The following is a 17,481-nucleotide window of genomic DNA, read 5'->3' as shown; positions in this document are numbered from 1 at the left end:
CTAAACGCCGGTTCATACAAGGTGTTTGCTTTTACATTTTTTTCGTTGACGATATTTTAAGCAAAAATATAAATAACAGCTCATAATAATGTCGAATCAGGGTGTCAGGCCCATCCCAAGTAGATTCAACCAGGTAATGGACGCAGCTCTGCGAATGGCGTCGCCTTAAACCATGCGGATGAGTGAATGTTGCTCAACGTCGATTTCTTAGCTACCCGTTCCTCCTCATCCTCTCAACCCGAGACACACAGACGTCGTCATTTAACAAGAAAAGATACATTCGAAAGTAGAAGTAGATTAAGGATCGCGGGACGCCAGATTCCTATTACTATGCCATGAAACCAATCCGCTCGTTGTTTAGCAATTGCAAACGATATGGGGATCAATGGCTTAAGTTTCACGAGTATTAGCATATATTTAACAGCTGTGATAAATTTAGTTTTCAGTAGCGTTTTACAGCAGCGCCATCCGGTTTTATAACATTTCTGATTTTTTTTACCCCTGCTGTTACTCTTTCTTCGGCGGTAGTCAAGATTCTTTTTGCTGCTTGGCATGAATAACACTAACATTTATCAGACACCGTACCCATGACATTTTTTCTTTAAAAAACCCCACAAAACACATAAAAACAACTTTTTTTCAAGAAAGAGTATATCCATGAGTTGTCAGCTTCTCGTTTTATCAATTACAGACCAATTACAAGGAGCCGGATCACCGCTGCCGAGTTTCCTCGAGGCGGAGCCAGGCCTTCATATCTCACTTTATAGTAACACTACACCGGTGCAAAAACACACAACATGCTTTATGTGACAAGTGACGTCGACTAAATAATAACTAACTAATCAGATGAGGAACACAATCGCCTGGGGATGACACTCGCACAACCCCGGGAGGAGAATTTCATATAATAACAGTGTAGGCATTACAGTCCAACTTTGATGGATTTCACGGCTTGACGACAGTATACCTTATACGTACAACGACTGTGATGCACATCTACCGACAACGCCGGCATTGTTGCTCCTACACGCTGCCGTCATCCTCTAGTTGCTTGACTCGAGTTGTAAGACGGCTCTCTGTAACCTGGGCTCACAGTAGCCGGCGGGAGGCCGAAACTGTAGCCTGGTATATTCCGGCACTATATCCAGTGAGATGTCGACACTTTATCTGGCAGCAGGAAGACACTGTTGTCTGGCGGAGATCGACGCTGTGGCCCAGGAGAGGCCGACACTGTAGCCAGGGAGAGACTGACACTGTAGCTAGGATGAGGCCTACATTGCAGCCAGGGAGAGGCCGACATTGTAGCCAGGGAGAGACCGACACTGTTGCTAGGGAGAGACCGACACTGTAGCCAGGGAGAGACCGACAGTGTAGCTAGGGAGAGACCGACACTTTGGCTAGGGAGAGTCCGACACTGTAGTCAGGGAGAGACCGACACTGTTGCTAGGGAGAGACCGACAGTGTAGCTAGGGAGAGACCGACACTGTAGCTAGGGAGAGACCGACAGTGTAGCCAGGGAGAGACCGACAGTGTAGCCAGGGAGAGACCGACAGTGTAGCCAGGGAGAGACCGACACTGTAGCCAGGGAGAGACCGACACAGTAGCCAGGGAGATACCGACACTGTAGCTAGGGAGAGACCGACACTTTGGCCAGGGAGAGACCGACAGTGTAGCCAGAGAGAGGCCGACAGTGTAGCCAGCGAGAGACCGACACTGTAGCCAGAGAGAGACCGACAGTGTAGCCAGGGAGAGACCGACAGTGTAGCCAGCGAGAGACCGACACTGTAACTAGGGAGAGTCCGACACTGTAGTCAGGGAGAGTCCGACACTGTTGCTAGGGAGAGACCGACAGTGTAGCTAGGGAGAGACCGACACTGTAGCTAGGGAGAGACCGACACTGTAGCTAGGGAGAGACCGACAGTGTAGCCAGGGAGAGACCGACAGTGTAGCCAGGGAGAGACCGACACTGTAGCCAGGGAGAGGCCGACACTGTAGCTAGGGAGAGACCGACAGTGTAGCCAGAGAGAGACCGACAGTGTAGCTAGGGAGAGACCGACAGTGTAGCTAGGGAGAGGCCGACACTGTAGCTAGGGAGAGACCGACAGTGTAGCCAGGGAGAGACCGACAGTGAAGCTAGGGAGAGACCGACACTTTGGCCAGGGAGAGACCGACACTGTAGCTAGGGAGAGACCGACACTGTAGCCAGCGAGAGACCGACACTGTAGCCAGAGAGAGACCGACAGTGTAGCCAGGGAGAGACCGACAGTGTAGCCAGCGAGAGACCGACACTGTAGCCAGGGAGAGACCGACACTGTAGCCAGGGAGAGACCGACAGTGTGGCCAGGGAGAGACCGACACTGTAGCCAGGGAGAGGCCGACATTATGGCCGGGCAGAGGCCGACACTGTAACTTGGGAGATATCGACACAGTCACATTTATCCGTACAACATAGTGCATACAATGCTACTTCAAGGTAACATTGGTACTTGTAGGTACATGTTCTATTAGGGGGATATGTTGAAATTCTGGTGTACTGATATTTGGAGATTGAACAGCAAATTGCGTAATCTGTTTTGGAGATTATATTGCATAGAGTCGAACTGTTGGTTTCCTCGTGTTTTAGGTCGCATTGCATGGTTATATACTATTGTTTTGTAGTGTACATGATTATATTACATAGCGGCGTTATACTGTTTTGTAGTATTGCAGATATATTGCATAGGGTCGTAATACTGTTTGTAGCGTTGGGAATATATTGCACAGTGACGTAATACTGTTTTGTAGTATTGGAGATATATTGTATAGGGGCGTAATACTGTTTTGTAGTATTGGAGATATATTGCATAGGGGCGTAATACTGTTTGTAGTATTTGGGATAAATTGCACAGTGACGTAATACTGTTTTGTAGTATTGGAGATATATGTATTGCACAGTGGCTTAGGATTGTTTTACAGTATTGGAAATACATTGCATATCGGCATAATACTGTTTTGTAATATTTGAGATATATTGCATTGTGGCGTAATGGCGTTTTACAGTATTACAAATATATGGCATAGTGTCGAAATATGGCTTTGTAGTATTGGACGTATTGGTGAGTGAGTGAGTGAGTGAGTGAGTGATGAATAAATATATAAATTTGCCAGGCAAAAAATACAAACTCCTAACCTTGTCGGCTATACGGCCTCGCAATACCTATCTAGTTAATACACTCCGAGAAATACTCCTATTTTCCCGGACAGGGGCACCGAGTACATGTAGTTATCGTGTCATTTGCGTCATACTGAATACATGCATGTCTGGTGCAATTGTATGCTTAGAATCCTTCACAAAATACCTTTTGATATATTCATTTGTGTGTGGTCGTTATGAGGAAGAAAATCTGTAACCGGGGTTGCAAATGACTAGAATTAGGACACGATATGTGCAATAACTCAGAGCTTACAACCAAGACAGCTATGTTAGTTGAGAAAATTACCACATGTGCCCTAACTACAATTATCCTTTTGTATTTAAACGCTGTAAATCCGAATACCAGACGTGCCGCGCGCTTACCGCGCACCTGCAGTCCCAGCGCCCAGCATTAACGTTATATAACGTGATTGACCGTGCTCTGTCTACACGGGACGGCAGTACAAGTTGTTATTATAAAGCTTCTGGTTATCACAGAAAACCCATTATCTTGTTTGTAATTGGATAGATTCACACCCATCCTCCCGCTCATACATCTCTTTCTGTTGTGGAAGACCTCCAAGACACGCACACATCAAAGTGTCATGTTTGTATTCAAAAAGTACTAAATTTCCGTTGTACTTTACGGCCAATTGAATTACATTTTATGCTTATGTGGTTTTGACAGATAGTAGGGCTATAAAAATGTGGGTAATGATACTATTGACACTTATATGAAATATCCCAATTTTGCGGAGATGGAACTAGTATGTGGAACTAATGTCGGACGGGGGTGGTCGTAGGGGACGCTAATCAACCTGATATCCCCCTGGGTAGGGGAGAGGAGGCACATTGAGGTCAATGGGGCAAAGAGGGACGGTCGAAAAACGCTGTATACCCCTCACGCCATATAGGTAGTTAAACGCGCAGATAGGGCACAAGCGTTTTACTGGAATAGGACATTAGTGCCAATTTCCTGTTGATGTCAACGTACTTGTGCAGCCATGATAAAGATATGACCAGCGTCTCTGCCTCGGAACGAATCTTCAATTGTCCTGCCTTGAGTGATAGTCATCAGTAGCTATAAGCTACGGTCATCTTTCTCTATCGTTGTAGTGGGCGTTGTCCACACATGGCTGGACAGACATACAGACATGGATAGAAGACCTTGAATCTGTCCATTCAATGGACGGTGCATTGTCCACGGGAACAGTGGAGTCACCGCAGGATGAATGGGATGTATATTTCGAGGGGTTCATCTCAATAGAAACAGGCCAGTGTCCAGTCCTACGGTCACCTCCACCGCTGGAGGCTAATATTGTCCAATAAAAAGGTTCACGATCGCAGCAAGGCGCTGTTTGCTTCCAGTCATTTCACAGCAAGTCGCGTCGACGAGCGGAATCTAACAAATTCGGCCACCGATCCAAGTGTTAATTCTTTCACATCAGGGACCGAGCCCTACAGGACACTGTCCACGAAAAGCGTCATGTTCGGCGAAGTTTATGCGAGCATAATTAGTCTCATATTAAAATCTATTTTTCACAGTTGATCCGAAAGGGGTCATTGCGAAGGGTCAGGTGGATTCCACAGTGACCACAAGGTCCCCGCCACTTGAAACAGAATCATGAAATATCGCGAAAAGCGCACTTTGCAATGTTTGTCATTGCTGTAATATTCGTTATCGGTGGAATGACATGTTTTCACTTAAGTAGTATTAGCACACATACACCAAACACGCACATATAATATATATGTATCTTGTGTACATTATGCAGTTCTTAATATTACGTATAACTCCATCATTCTCACTATAATGGGGGTGGAAACCGAGTGTTTTCTATTGATTCTTTGTTGTTAAACGCCGCACTCCGCAATATTCTAGTTATATGGTAGCGGTTTGTAAATAATCGAGTCTGTACAAAACAATCCAGAGATCGGCATCATGAGCATCAATCCACGCAATGGGAATACGATGACATACATCAACCAAGTCAGCAAGCCTGACCACCCGACCCCGTTAGTCGCCACTTACAAGCATAGTCGCCTTTTACGGCAAGAATGGGTTGCTGAAGACCCATTCTACCCCGGATCTTCACGGGTAAACCAAGAACAGGTTTGCTGCAGTAGAACATCTCTCCAGCGTAAATAGATCTTATATATGTATGTAGTTCCTTGTTGCCGATTGTCGTAAAGTCAGTGAGTATTTAGAGGTCTGTAAACGAGACGCGTGACACAACTGTTGTTTGTCGCAAAAGATCCCACGTAAATATGTTAGCCTCTTAATGAATGGATAGTGCATTGAATAACACTCCGCCTCGACTTGGCAGGATGTCTTAGAATACATTCCAAGCATTGCTGTTTGTGGAATGTCCCTTATGTTCACGTTACTGGACTGAATGTATTATGACGTATACCAGACCGGTCATGTATTAGTGGCGTCGTTTTTGTACGACAGGACTATATACTCGTACCTGTGACGGGATACTTACTAATAGGATGATCTTTGAAATGCTTGTACGCCTTTTGGCTATAGTAAATTCTTAACACTTGCGCGCCTGTGTACTAGTGAAACGTAAGGAATGGTCATTATCCAGGAATATGATTGATATTTAAAATAAGTAAAATGACATACAAAAGAGTAATGAAAGAGTAACGGCCAGGGGGCGCCGATGTCTTATAACCATGGCTGATCACGTGATCCACCGCAAAAGTGGCAGTTGATGTAAGTTGAATTCAAATCATTCAACCCACGTGTTCATGCATGTCATCGTATCTCAATACTTGATTGTCTGGTCCAGACTCGATTATTTACAGACCGCGGCATATGCATATAGCTGGACTATTCCCGTGTGTGGTGTTAAACGACGAACAAACACACAAACAATAATCATATGGTATGGTGAAGATCAATCGAGCGGGTAACGATTGCCCTAATTGCACAACAGTGAGAGTCTTCATTCACACGGGGTTCTACAATACAAAGTCTATGGGTCGCATAGTGCTGTATAAGGTGCTACTGTATGCCAATTTCCCCATATGTCGAGTGATACCGTCAAGTGTTTATTGTTCTTGTAACATAGCAGGACTTGGGGCCATCCAACAGATAACATCCTTACCGTGTCAGTTTGCTGTCGGGGTTAACGCTTTGGTCATGTGGACAAGGTGTCAGACCTCAGATTAGAAAGTTGGTGGTTCGAATCCATTCACGGGATTCGAAATTTTACGACCGCTACAATTTTTGAGTTAGAGAATGACAAAAGTGATTACGAGGAATCACGGATAATTTGCCCCCTCTTGCTACATTCCTCGTTGCCATTGTCCCCCAAGACTCCGTTTCTTTCACAGCCCTGTGAGGAGCCCATGGCCCTTTGCACAAATCAATTTCAGCCCTATGATCCCAGTAACTAATGCTAGTCGTTAGAGCCGAGAGGAATGGGGATCGGATGGATAGGCTTAGATTCACTTGGTTCCTTTTTATCGTACCCCAATTCCGCGGTTCGTTGTTCATGCTTTTAGAGACTGGCCCAGTCTCGATTATCTGTAGGCCGCCGTGATGCAGATGGAATATTGCGGACTACGGCGTTAAACAACATTAACTCACTCACTCACAAACTGAAACACCCGACCAAAACAACACGGCAACGAATGGCGTTAAGAAATAAACTGAATCTAAACTGAATCTGAATCTGATGCTGTTAAACCCTGCTCCCTCCCTCACTCTCTCATTGACCCGCGTACTAAGTTCACCTCCTGCCTTCTTAACTCTGTCGGCACATCAAAGGATTTCTCTGGATTCCTTGCGGGACAACGAGGGTGGCACACACGGGTGTGTTATACACAAACCCACCCGTGTGTGTAGATAGGTGATTACATCCACCCCAAGTCGCTGGGGATGTCAATCTGCTCTCTCTCTGTTTTCTATAATAAGATATTTTGTTTGGGATAGGAAACAGAGAATGCGCGTTGAACAACGGAGTGGGTACACCGCATTACAAACTCCACACACCGGCGAGTAGAATACACTGGAAATGTTTTTCTGTCAAATACAACACATCGGCCGATGAATTACCAGCGACTTAAATTGTAAATGAAAACATTTCTTAAATGTCACATAGAAAGGGCATCGTTTGTGAAGCGATCTCCGAGTGTTTATTTCTTATTATACTGGACGACGCGGTGTGTGAAGGGCACTTCTTTACTAGTGTAAACACGATCAAATCCGACAGTCTGAGTAGAGCTAATACCACTAAACCATCTCTCTATTATGGCGACGGGAGAAGAGACAAGCTGAACATTTCTTCGCGGCTATTTGTCGACAGTGTCAATTAGGTTGTTCAAAGGGTGTTATTACAATACATGCATTCAGCATGATCGGGAAGGGCGCTGTGTGGAGCTCGGGGACCACCCACTAGAGTCACATCCGGGCACTCACATCCGGGCGATCACGCGGTCTGACTGTGGCGTAAGGGAAACTTGTTACAAGTCGTTCATAAGGAATACAATATGTAAGGCAGTTATACCCGATAAATCACAACTATGAAGCATAATGTGGCATGCCTTATTATGCAACTCGCCACATACCAGTAGGGAATGAAAAGCGACTATTATGTGGGGATGAATGGCGAAAATAAAGAATGTCTGGGACTGGTCTTAGTAAATCGTAAAATTCAAAACTGCAGCCTGTTCTGTAATCTCATTGATATATGTGAATGGCTTAAAGCGAACAGTTCAATTATGTTTGAAATGCCACAATGAAAGTGCATTTGTAGTGATATTTACTCGCATTAGTCTTTTATCCACGTTTATACTTATTGAATAATTCATAATGAAATGGCTAGACCCGATACACCCTCGCCTACTTCAGTGGTAAAGATCTCAGACAAGGTTAGACCAAGATAACTGAGCTATTCTTTACACCAAAGCCATATCGGAAAAGAGGGCAGCCACATTATCTATGCATGCGTTAAAGGAAAAGTTACAATGAGCATGGAATGCCAGGTGTCGCATTTTATAACCCACGCACGCGTTTGGATGTAGACCAACCAAAAAACCTAAAGACATTTTAACAAAGGCACGAAAAACGTTCACAACTACACAATCACAGCCGGAAATACCACGAACCTTTTAAGAACTATGTAGCACTGTTCCTTTTCAGTTATACAGTATTCAGTTAGCTTGTTCATTTTTCAGTTGCACAATTTCAGAATTTCCGGTAGGGACAGAGCGTCTGTGTATTACTATTGTAAGGCTATTCAATGCTAATTGCAATCTAATACTACCACCGAGCTAAAGTAACAATGTTGGTGCGAAATCAACATTCTATCGTTTTTCTAACAATCAAAAACGGAAAGAAGAGGGACCTTATTCTGGTTCTAAATTCTATACATAATAAACGGAAATTCCTATGCTAAACGAGGAAAAGTTCTGCCAAAATCGCACATCAGTACATCAACTTTTGTCTTGACTCTAAAACCTGAAGATATGTCCATTCATCTTTTGTAGAGGATTCCAAGATCCATAGAAATCCGTAGAAAGAGGGATAAAAATTATATTGCTGGGTCCAGTACATATACCACCAAATCCCTGTCTCAAAGATTAACCATAATCCATGAAAACAATGGAAGGGCTTTCTTTATATTCTCAGAGGGTATTTGAGGCAAGTGGAATTGATACTATTTGGAAAATCCAGGGATTTGCTTGGTTTTCTTGACAATCTCAGAAAAAGAACCACGTTCAATTAAGTAAAACATTTGATTTGTGAACCTTGGACACCACAACCAATACGACAAAGGATTCCTTGTAGGGCTGGTACGAGTCCAAATTTACTACTCGGGTACCCACCACCCTATTACCCGACCCTACCCGGGTACTCACTGTAGGTCTCAGGAGATGTCTCAAAATGTTCGATTGGGAGCATTTTTAGCATAGCCCTGGCAAAACGTATTTAGATACAGTCATGTATTAAACAATCTGGTCATTCATACGCTGAAGTTGAATTAAGTTATATCTTTATTCAACCATATGAAAAAATCTGAAGGAATTGGTGCATAGTCAGAAAAAACGTTAGTGACTTTATTGTAACCATAGGCTTCTAGATATTTTTTTGTCAATAAACAATATATCACGTGACTAACCACGGGTCCGGGTAGTCTTGTGGGTACCCGGGTCCTACTCAGTACCCAGCCGACCCGGGTACCCGAGTTACCCGTCCCGGCCCTAATTCCTTGATCCATGGGACATTGTGTTCCTTAACGTTCCTGGCCATAGATCTATGACATCTCGGTCTTCAGAGGATGGGGACGATTTGTCAAAAATGAAAGCCGATGTCATAGGGGGGTTTCCTGGGAAAACAAATGTTTTAATGCTCGCCCCCCTCGCTGGTACCATCTATGTGAAATATGGGGATAAGACAAGAAGTGGGCATTCCCATGGCATCACTTGTGCACCCCCGCGTAAAGTTGTGCACCCTGCGGCGTAAAACCATACTCATTTCAGAAGCGGTCGGATATCCGGTTCCTTTCTGCTGATTTGCCCACCTGAACTGAGGGTGGGGGGTGGGGGTGGGGGGAGGCCAGTGAGGTGGCCTCAACTGTTTCATATTTGGATCTGTGCATGGAGTGAGTTAGTTGGGTTTAACAACGCTTTTAACAGTATTCCAGTTATATCGCGGCGTGTCAGCTTAATGTGGGAGGAAAGCCCGAAGTGATGCAGGCCTCACACGTTTACCACTTCGGTGAAACCCACGAGCACGGGTATGGAGCTGACAAACCTAGAAACATAATCAGGGCGAACCGGGATTCGAACCCACAATCATAGGTTTCTGGCGTGCCTAAGGGACTCAACTCTGCACAGCGAATCGCGGCGCCTTAGACGACTGCCCCCCCCCCCCCCCCCCCCCCCCCCCCATTACACGAGGGGTTGCTTCCAATAGTCAGCATTCCCTTTATGTCGGGCAATATTCCAGCGGCTCAAGTCTTGTGTGTCAACATTTCACAATTTTTGAGGTACAATCGGATGTGCTCTTTCTACGAAGATTTCAAAGAGCGTAATACGACTCATGTTCAAAAGTTGTCTGATCAGGGTTACAACATTCAAAGCCTTTGTAAAGCATCACAAACTCATGCTTATGATTTAGTCGGAATCCTACAATGGAGTCCGCTTTTGGTAGAGATTTCTTATGAGTATGGAAATAGTTTAAGTGATGGGTACAAATAACGGTTTGAGATGCGTTAGGGTGTGGATTTGCGACATTATTTTTTAAAATTATTATTATTATTATTATTATTATTATTATTATTATCATTATTATTATTATTATTTTAATTTTATTATTATTATTATTTTTATTATGATTATGATGTGGCTGTTTTGTGTCTGTTTGCGTTATCGCTTTCCTTATGATCAGCGCTGTTTATCATTAAGGCTAGGGAATAACAATAGCTTCATTACAACTCTATCAAGACGTGATAGGTTTGATGTCGATAAGCTGCACGTATCATACGATAGGGGATTGTTTATTGTGACGTGGTGATCGTCCAGATTGGCAGAGTACCCTACCTGTGCTGGTCACTTCAAATTAACTATTTTATCAGCATCATCCGAAATGACTCCCTAATCACATATGTACTTTTATCCCTACCCCCACTAAGAAGAACCACCCCATCCACCCCACCCCACAACTAGAACAAACAGATACGAAACAAAAGCAAAACAACACAACAGCATTAAAACAAAACACAGACACGCAAAATCCAAACAAACAAATCAAAACCTAGAACGAGGAAAATTGAAACTAGAAACAAACCAAACAAAAATCAAAGGAGAAGAAACCCTTTCTCCCATACCTACAAAACTATGTAACATAATAAAACAGACAAAAACTCCTCACTTTAACCACCTCCATTTATTCTTTCCTATCTCCTACTTCGTCACTAACTATGTATCCACTAAATATCCCCATCCCCTACATCCGCCCCAGATCCACAGTCTCAATGCTCTCATACGTACCAACACATCACCCTAGGCTTTCTTTAGGTACCCCACACCGACACATCACCCCAGTCCTTCCTTAGGTACCCCCCACACCGACACATCACCCCAGTCCTTCCTCAGGTACCCCACACCGACACATCACCCCAGTCCTTCCCCAGGTACCCCCACACCGACACATCACCCCAGCCCTCCCCAAAGGTACCCCGGACCGACATATCACCCCAGTCCTTCCTCGGGTACCCCCATACCGACACATCACCCCAGTCCTTCCACAGGTACCCCCACACCGACATATCACCCCAATCCTTCCCCAGGTACCCCACACCGACACATCACCCCAGTCCTTCCTCAGGTACCCCATGTCGACACATCGCCCCAGTCCTTCCACAGGTACCCCATACCGACACATCACCCCAGTCCTTCCCCAGGTACCCTATACCGACACATCACCCTAGTCCTTCCACAGGTACCCCACACCGACACATCACCCCACTCCTTTCCCAGGTACCCTATACCGACAATTCACCCTAGTCCTTCCACAGGTACCCCCATACCGACACATCACCCCACTCCTTTCCCAGGTACCCCATACCGACACATCACCCCAGTCCTTCCACAGGTACCCCATACCGACACATCGCCCCAGTCCTTCCACAGGTACCCCATACCGACACATCACCCCAGTCCTTCCACAGGTACCCCCATACCGACACATCGCCCCAGTCCTTCCACAGGTACCCCATACCGACACATCGCCCCAGTCCTTCCTCTGGTACCCCACACCAACACATCACCCCACTCCTTTCCCAGGTACCCCATACCGACACATCACCCCAGTCCTTCCACAGGTACCCCATACCGACACATCGCCCCAGTCCTTCCACAGGTACCCCATACCGACACATCACCCCAGTCCTTCCACAGGTACCCCCATACCGACACATCGCCCCAGTCCTTCCACAGGTACCCCATACCGACACATCGCCCCAGTCCTTCCTCTGGTACCCCACACCGACACATCACCCCAGTCCTTCCTTAGGTACCCCCACACCGACACATCACCCCAGTCCTTCCTTAGGTACCCCACACCGACACATCACCCCAGTCCTTCCTTAGGTACCCCACACCGACACATCGCCCCAGTCCTTCCTCTGGTACCCCACACCGACACATCACCCAAGTCCTTCCACAGGTACCCCATACCGACACATCGCCCCAGTCCTTCCACAGGTACCCCATACCGACACATCGCCCCAGTCCTTCCTCTGGTACCCCACACCAACACATCACCCCAGTCCTTCCACAGGTACCCCATACCGACACATCGCCCCAGTCCTTCCACAGGTACCCCCATACCGACACATCACCCCAGTCCTTCCCCAGGTACCCCATACCGACACATCACCCCAGTCCTTCCACAGGTACCCCCATACCGACACATCACCCCTGTCCTTCCACAGGTACCCCACACCGACACATCACCCCAGTCCTTCCACAGGTACCCCCACACCGACACATCACCCCAGTCCTTCCACAGGTACCCCACACCGACACATCACCCCAGTCCTTCCACAAGTACCCCCCACACCGACACATCACCCCAGTCCTTCCCCAGGTACCCCACACCAACACATCACCCCAGTCCTTCCACAGGTACCCCCATACCGACACATCACCCCAGTCCTTCCACAGGTACCCCACACCGACACATCACCCCAGTCCTTCCACAGGTACCCCCACACCGACACATCACCCCAGTCCTTCCACAGGTACCCCACACCGACACATCACCCCAGTCCTTCCACAAGTACCCCCACACCGACACATCACCCCAGTCCTTCCCCAGGTACCCCACACCAACACATCACCCCAGTCCTTCCCCAGGTACCCCACACCGACACATCACCCCAGTCCTTCCACAGGTACCCCACACCGACACATCACCCCAGTCCTTCCACAGGTACCCCACACCGACACATCACCCCAGTCCTTCCACAGGTACCCCACACCGACACATCACCCCAGTCCTTCCACAGGTACCCCACACCGACACATCACCCCAGTCCTTCCCCAGGTACCCCCACACCGACACATCACCCCAGTCCTTCCACAGGTACCCCACACCGATACATCACCCCAGTCCTTCCACAGGTACCCCACACCGACACATCACCCCAGTCCTTCCACAGGTACCCCACACCGACACATCACCCCAGTCCTTCCCCAGGTACCCCCACACCGACACATCACCCCAGTCCTTCCACAGGTACCCCACACCGATACATCACCCCAGTCCTTCCACAGGTACCCCACACCGACACATCGCCCCAGTCCTTCCACAGGTACCCCCATACCGACACATCACCCCAGTCCTTCCCCAGGTACCCCATACCGACACATCACCCCAGTCCTTCCACAGGTACCCCACACCGACACATCGCCCCAGTCCTTCCACAGGTACCCCCATACCGACACATCACCCCAGTCCTTCCCCAGGTACCCCATACCAACACATCACCCCAGTCCTTCCACAGGTACCCCACACCGACACATCACCCCAGTCCTTCCACTGGTACCCCATACCGACACATCACCCCAGTCCTTCCACAGGTACCCCATACCAACACATCACCCCAGTCCTTCCACAGGTACCCCACACCGACACATCACCCCAGTCCTTCCTCAGGTACCCCACACCGACACATCACCCCAGTCCTTCCTCAGGTACCCCACACCGACACATCACCCCAGTCCTTCCTCAGGTACCCCCACACCGACACATCACCCCAATCCTTCCACAGGTACCCCACACCGACACACCACCCCAGTCCCTCCACAGGTACCCCACACCGACACATCACCCCAGTTCTGCCTCAGGTACCCCCATACCAACACATCACCCCAGGCTTTCCTCAAGTACCCCCATACCGACATATCACCCCAGTCCTTCCACAGGTACCCCACACCGACACATCACCCCAGTTCTGCCTCAGGTACCCCCATACCAACACATCACCCCAGGCTTTCCTCAAGTACCCCCATACCGACATATCACCCCAGTCCCTCCACAGGTACCCCACACCGACACATCACCCCAGTTCTGCCTCAGGTACCCCCATACCAACACATCACCCCAGGCTTTCCTCAAGTACCCCCATACCGACATATCACCCCAGTCCTTCCACAGGTACCCCACACCGACACACCACCCCAGTCCCTCCACAGGTACCCCACACCGACACATCACCCCAGTTCTGCCTCAGGTACCCCCATACCAACACATCACCCCAGGCTTTCCTCAAGTACCCCCATACCGACATATCACCCCAGTCCTTCCACAGGTACCCCACACCGACACATCACCCCAGTCCTTCCACAGGTACCCCACACCGACACATCGCCCCAGTCCTTCCACAGGTACCCCATACCGACACATCGCCCCAGTCCTTCCTCAAGTACCCCCACACCGACACATCACCCCAGTCCTTCCTCAAGTACCCCCACACCGACACATCGCCCCAGTCCTTCCACAGGTACCCCACACCGACACATCACCCCAGTCCTTCCTTAGGTACCCCACACCGACACATCACCCCAGTCCTTCCACAGGTACCCCACACCGACACATCACCCCAGTCCTTCCTCAGGTACCCCACACCGACACATCACCCCAGTCCTTCCACAGGTACCCCACACCGACACATCGCCCCAGTCCTTCCACAGGTACCCCACACCGACACATCGCCCCAGTCCTTCCACAGGTACCCCACACCGACACATCACCCCAGTCCTTCCTTAGGTACCCCACACCGACACATCACCCCAGTCCTTCCACAGGTACCCCACACCGACACATCACCCCAGTCCTTCCTCAGGTACCCCACACCAACACATCACCCCAGTCCTTCCACAGGTACCCCACACCGACACATCACCCCAGTCCTTCCACAGGTACCCCACACCGACACATCACCCCAGTCCTTCCACAGGTACCCCACACCGACACATCGCCCCAGTCCTTCCACAGGTACCCCATACCGACACATCGCCCCAGTCCTTCCTCAAGTACCCCCACACCGACACATCACCCCAGTCCTTCCTCAAGTACCCCCACACCGACACATCGCCCCAGTCCTTCCCCAGGTACCCCACACCGACACATCACCCCAGTCCTTCCTTAGGTACCCCACACCGACACATCACCCCAGTCCTTCCACAGGTACCCCACACCGACACATCACCCCAGTCCTTCCTCAGGTACCCCCACACCGACACATCACCCCAGTCCTTCCACAGGTACCCCACACCGACACATCACCCCAGTCCTTCCACAGGTACCCCACACCGACACATCACCCCACTCCTTCCCCAGGTACCCCACACCGACACATCACCCCAGTCCTTCCACAGGTACCCCATACCGACACATCACCCCACTCCTTCCCCAGGTATCCCACACCGACACATCACCCCAGTCCTTCCACAGGTACCCCCACACCGACACATCACCCCAGTCCTTCCACAGGTACCCCACACCGACACATCACCCCAGTCCTTCCACAGGTACCCCACACCGACACATCACCCCAGTCCTTCCACAGGTACCCCATACCAACACATCACCCCAGGCTTTCCTCAAGTACCCCCACACCGACACATCACCCCAGTCCTTCCACAGGTACCCCACACCAACACATCACCCCAGTCCTTCCTCAGGTACCCCACACCAACACATCACCCCAGTCCTTCCACAGGTACCCCACACCGACACATCACCCCAGTCCTTCCCCAGGTACCCCACACCAACACATCACCCCAGTCCTTCCACAGGTACCCCACACCGACACATCACCCCAGTCCTTCCTCAGGTACCCCACACCAACACATCACCCCAGTCCTTCCCCAGGTACCCCACACCGACACATCACCCCAGTCCTTCCACAGGTACCCCACACCGACACATCACCCCAGTCCTTCCACAGGTACCCCACACCGACACATCACCCAGTCCTTCCCCAGGTACCCCCACACCGACACATCACCCCAGTCCTTCCTCAGGTACCCCACACCGACACATCACCCCAGTCCTTCCACAGGTACCCCACACCGACACATCACCCAGTCCTTCCCCAGGTACCCCCACACCGACACATCACCCCAGTCCTTCCTCGGGTACCCCCACACCGACACATCACCCCAGTCCTTCCTTAGGTACCCCACACCGACACATCACCCCAGTCCTTCCACAGGTACCCCACACCGACACATCACCCCAGTCCTTCCACAGGTACCCCCACACCAACACATCACCCCAGTCCTTCCACAGGTACCCCACACTGACACATCGCCCCAGCCCTTCCACAGGTACCCCCATACCGATACATCACCCCAGTCCTTCCCCAGGTACCCCACACTGACACATCACCCCAGTCCTTCCACAGGTACCCCACACCGACACATCACCCCAGTCCTTCCCCAGGTACCCCACACCGACACATCACCCCAGTCCTTCCTCGGGTACCCCCACACCGACACATCACCCCAGTCCTTCCTTAGGTACCCCACACCGACACATCACCCCAGTCCTTCCACAGGTACCCCATACCAACACATCACCCCAGGCTTTCCTCAAGTACCCCCACACCGACACATCACCCCAGTCCTTCCACAGGTACCCCACACCGACACATCGCCCCAGTCCTTCCTCGGGTACCCCACACCGACACATCACCCCAGTCCTTCCACAGGTACCCCATGCCGACACATCACCCCAGTCCTTCCACAGGTACCCCCACACCGACACATCACCCCAGTCCTTCCACAGGTACCCCCATACCGACACATCACCCCAGTCCTTCCTCGGGTACCCCCATACCGACACATCACCCCAGTCCTTCCACAGGTACCCCCATACCGACACATCACCCCGTTCATCTTCTCACCCTGGTCAACTCGTAGCGTAATCTGCCCTCTAACAAGCGGAATAGGGAGAGAGAGTGTGTGCTTTCTCAACAACCCCCGAGCAGCCCCGTAATGCTACCCCGCCTCCTGTAAAGCCAGATACCCTTTCCCTTGTACCGGTGAAAGTGATAGCTCACAGATAGAAACGCAATAAAAAGAAGACGATCCCAACAAATAAAATCATATCAAATTCATGGCTCGAACACCTGTGTAAGGCTAAAAGTCCTGGCCAGACCTGAAAGCTAACTGCTCAATTAGCTCTAGGGATGAATGTACCGGGGGCATCGTTTTCCCCTGCCCCTCCGAGCGATTGAGACTTTCTAGGAGCGGGCCATGACCCCCCGACACCACAAACA

At 49.5% G+C, this 17,481-nt stretch overlaps 1 protein-coding gene across 1 annotated transcript in view; it reads left to right on the top strand.

The window, feature by feature from the left end:
• LOC139451864 (mucin-2-like) overlaps positions 1-17,198 on the top strand; it is a 52,584-nt gene extending 35,386 nt beyond the window's left edge. Inside the window, exons 10-13 of the mRNA XM_071233158.1 lie at positions 11,207-11,554; positions 11,746-13,086; positions 13,316-14,773; positions 15,078-17,198. Coding sequence (XP_071089259.1) covers positions 11,207-11,554; positions 11,746-13,086; positions 13,316-14,773; positions 15,078-17,198 — 5,268 coding nt within the window. The remainder of the gene's footprint in view (positions 1-11,206; positions 11,555-11,745; positions 13,087-13,315; positions 14,774-15,077) is intronic.
• The last annotated feature ends 283 nt before the right edge of the window (positions 17,199-17,481 follow it).

This window comes from Haliotis cracherodii, unplaced genomic scaffold (genome assembly GCF_022045235.1).
Source record: "Haliotis cracherodii isolate W230 unplaced genomic scaffold, xgHalCrac1.p SCAF_9, whole genome shotgun sequence".
NCBI classification, from domain to species: Eukaryota; Metazoa; Mollusca; class Gastropoda; order Lepetellida; family Haliotidae; genus Haliotis; species Haliotis cracherodii.
Note: the sequence above shows the minus strand (reverse complement) of the source record. Positions and strands in the feature narration are given on the sequence as shown.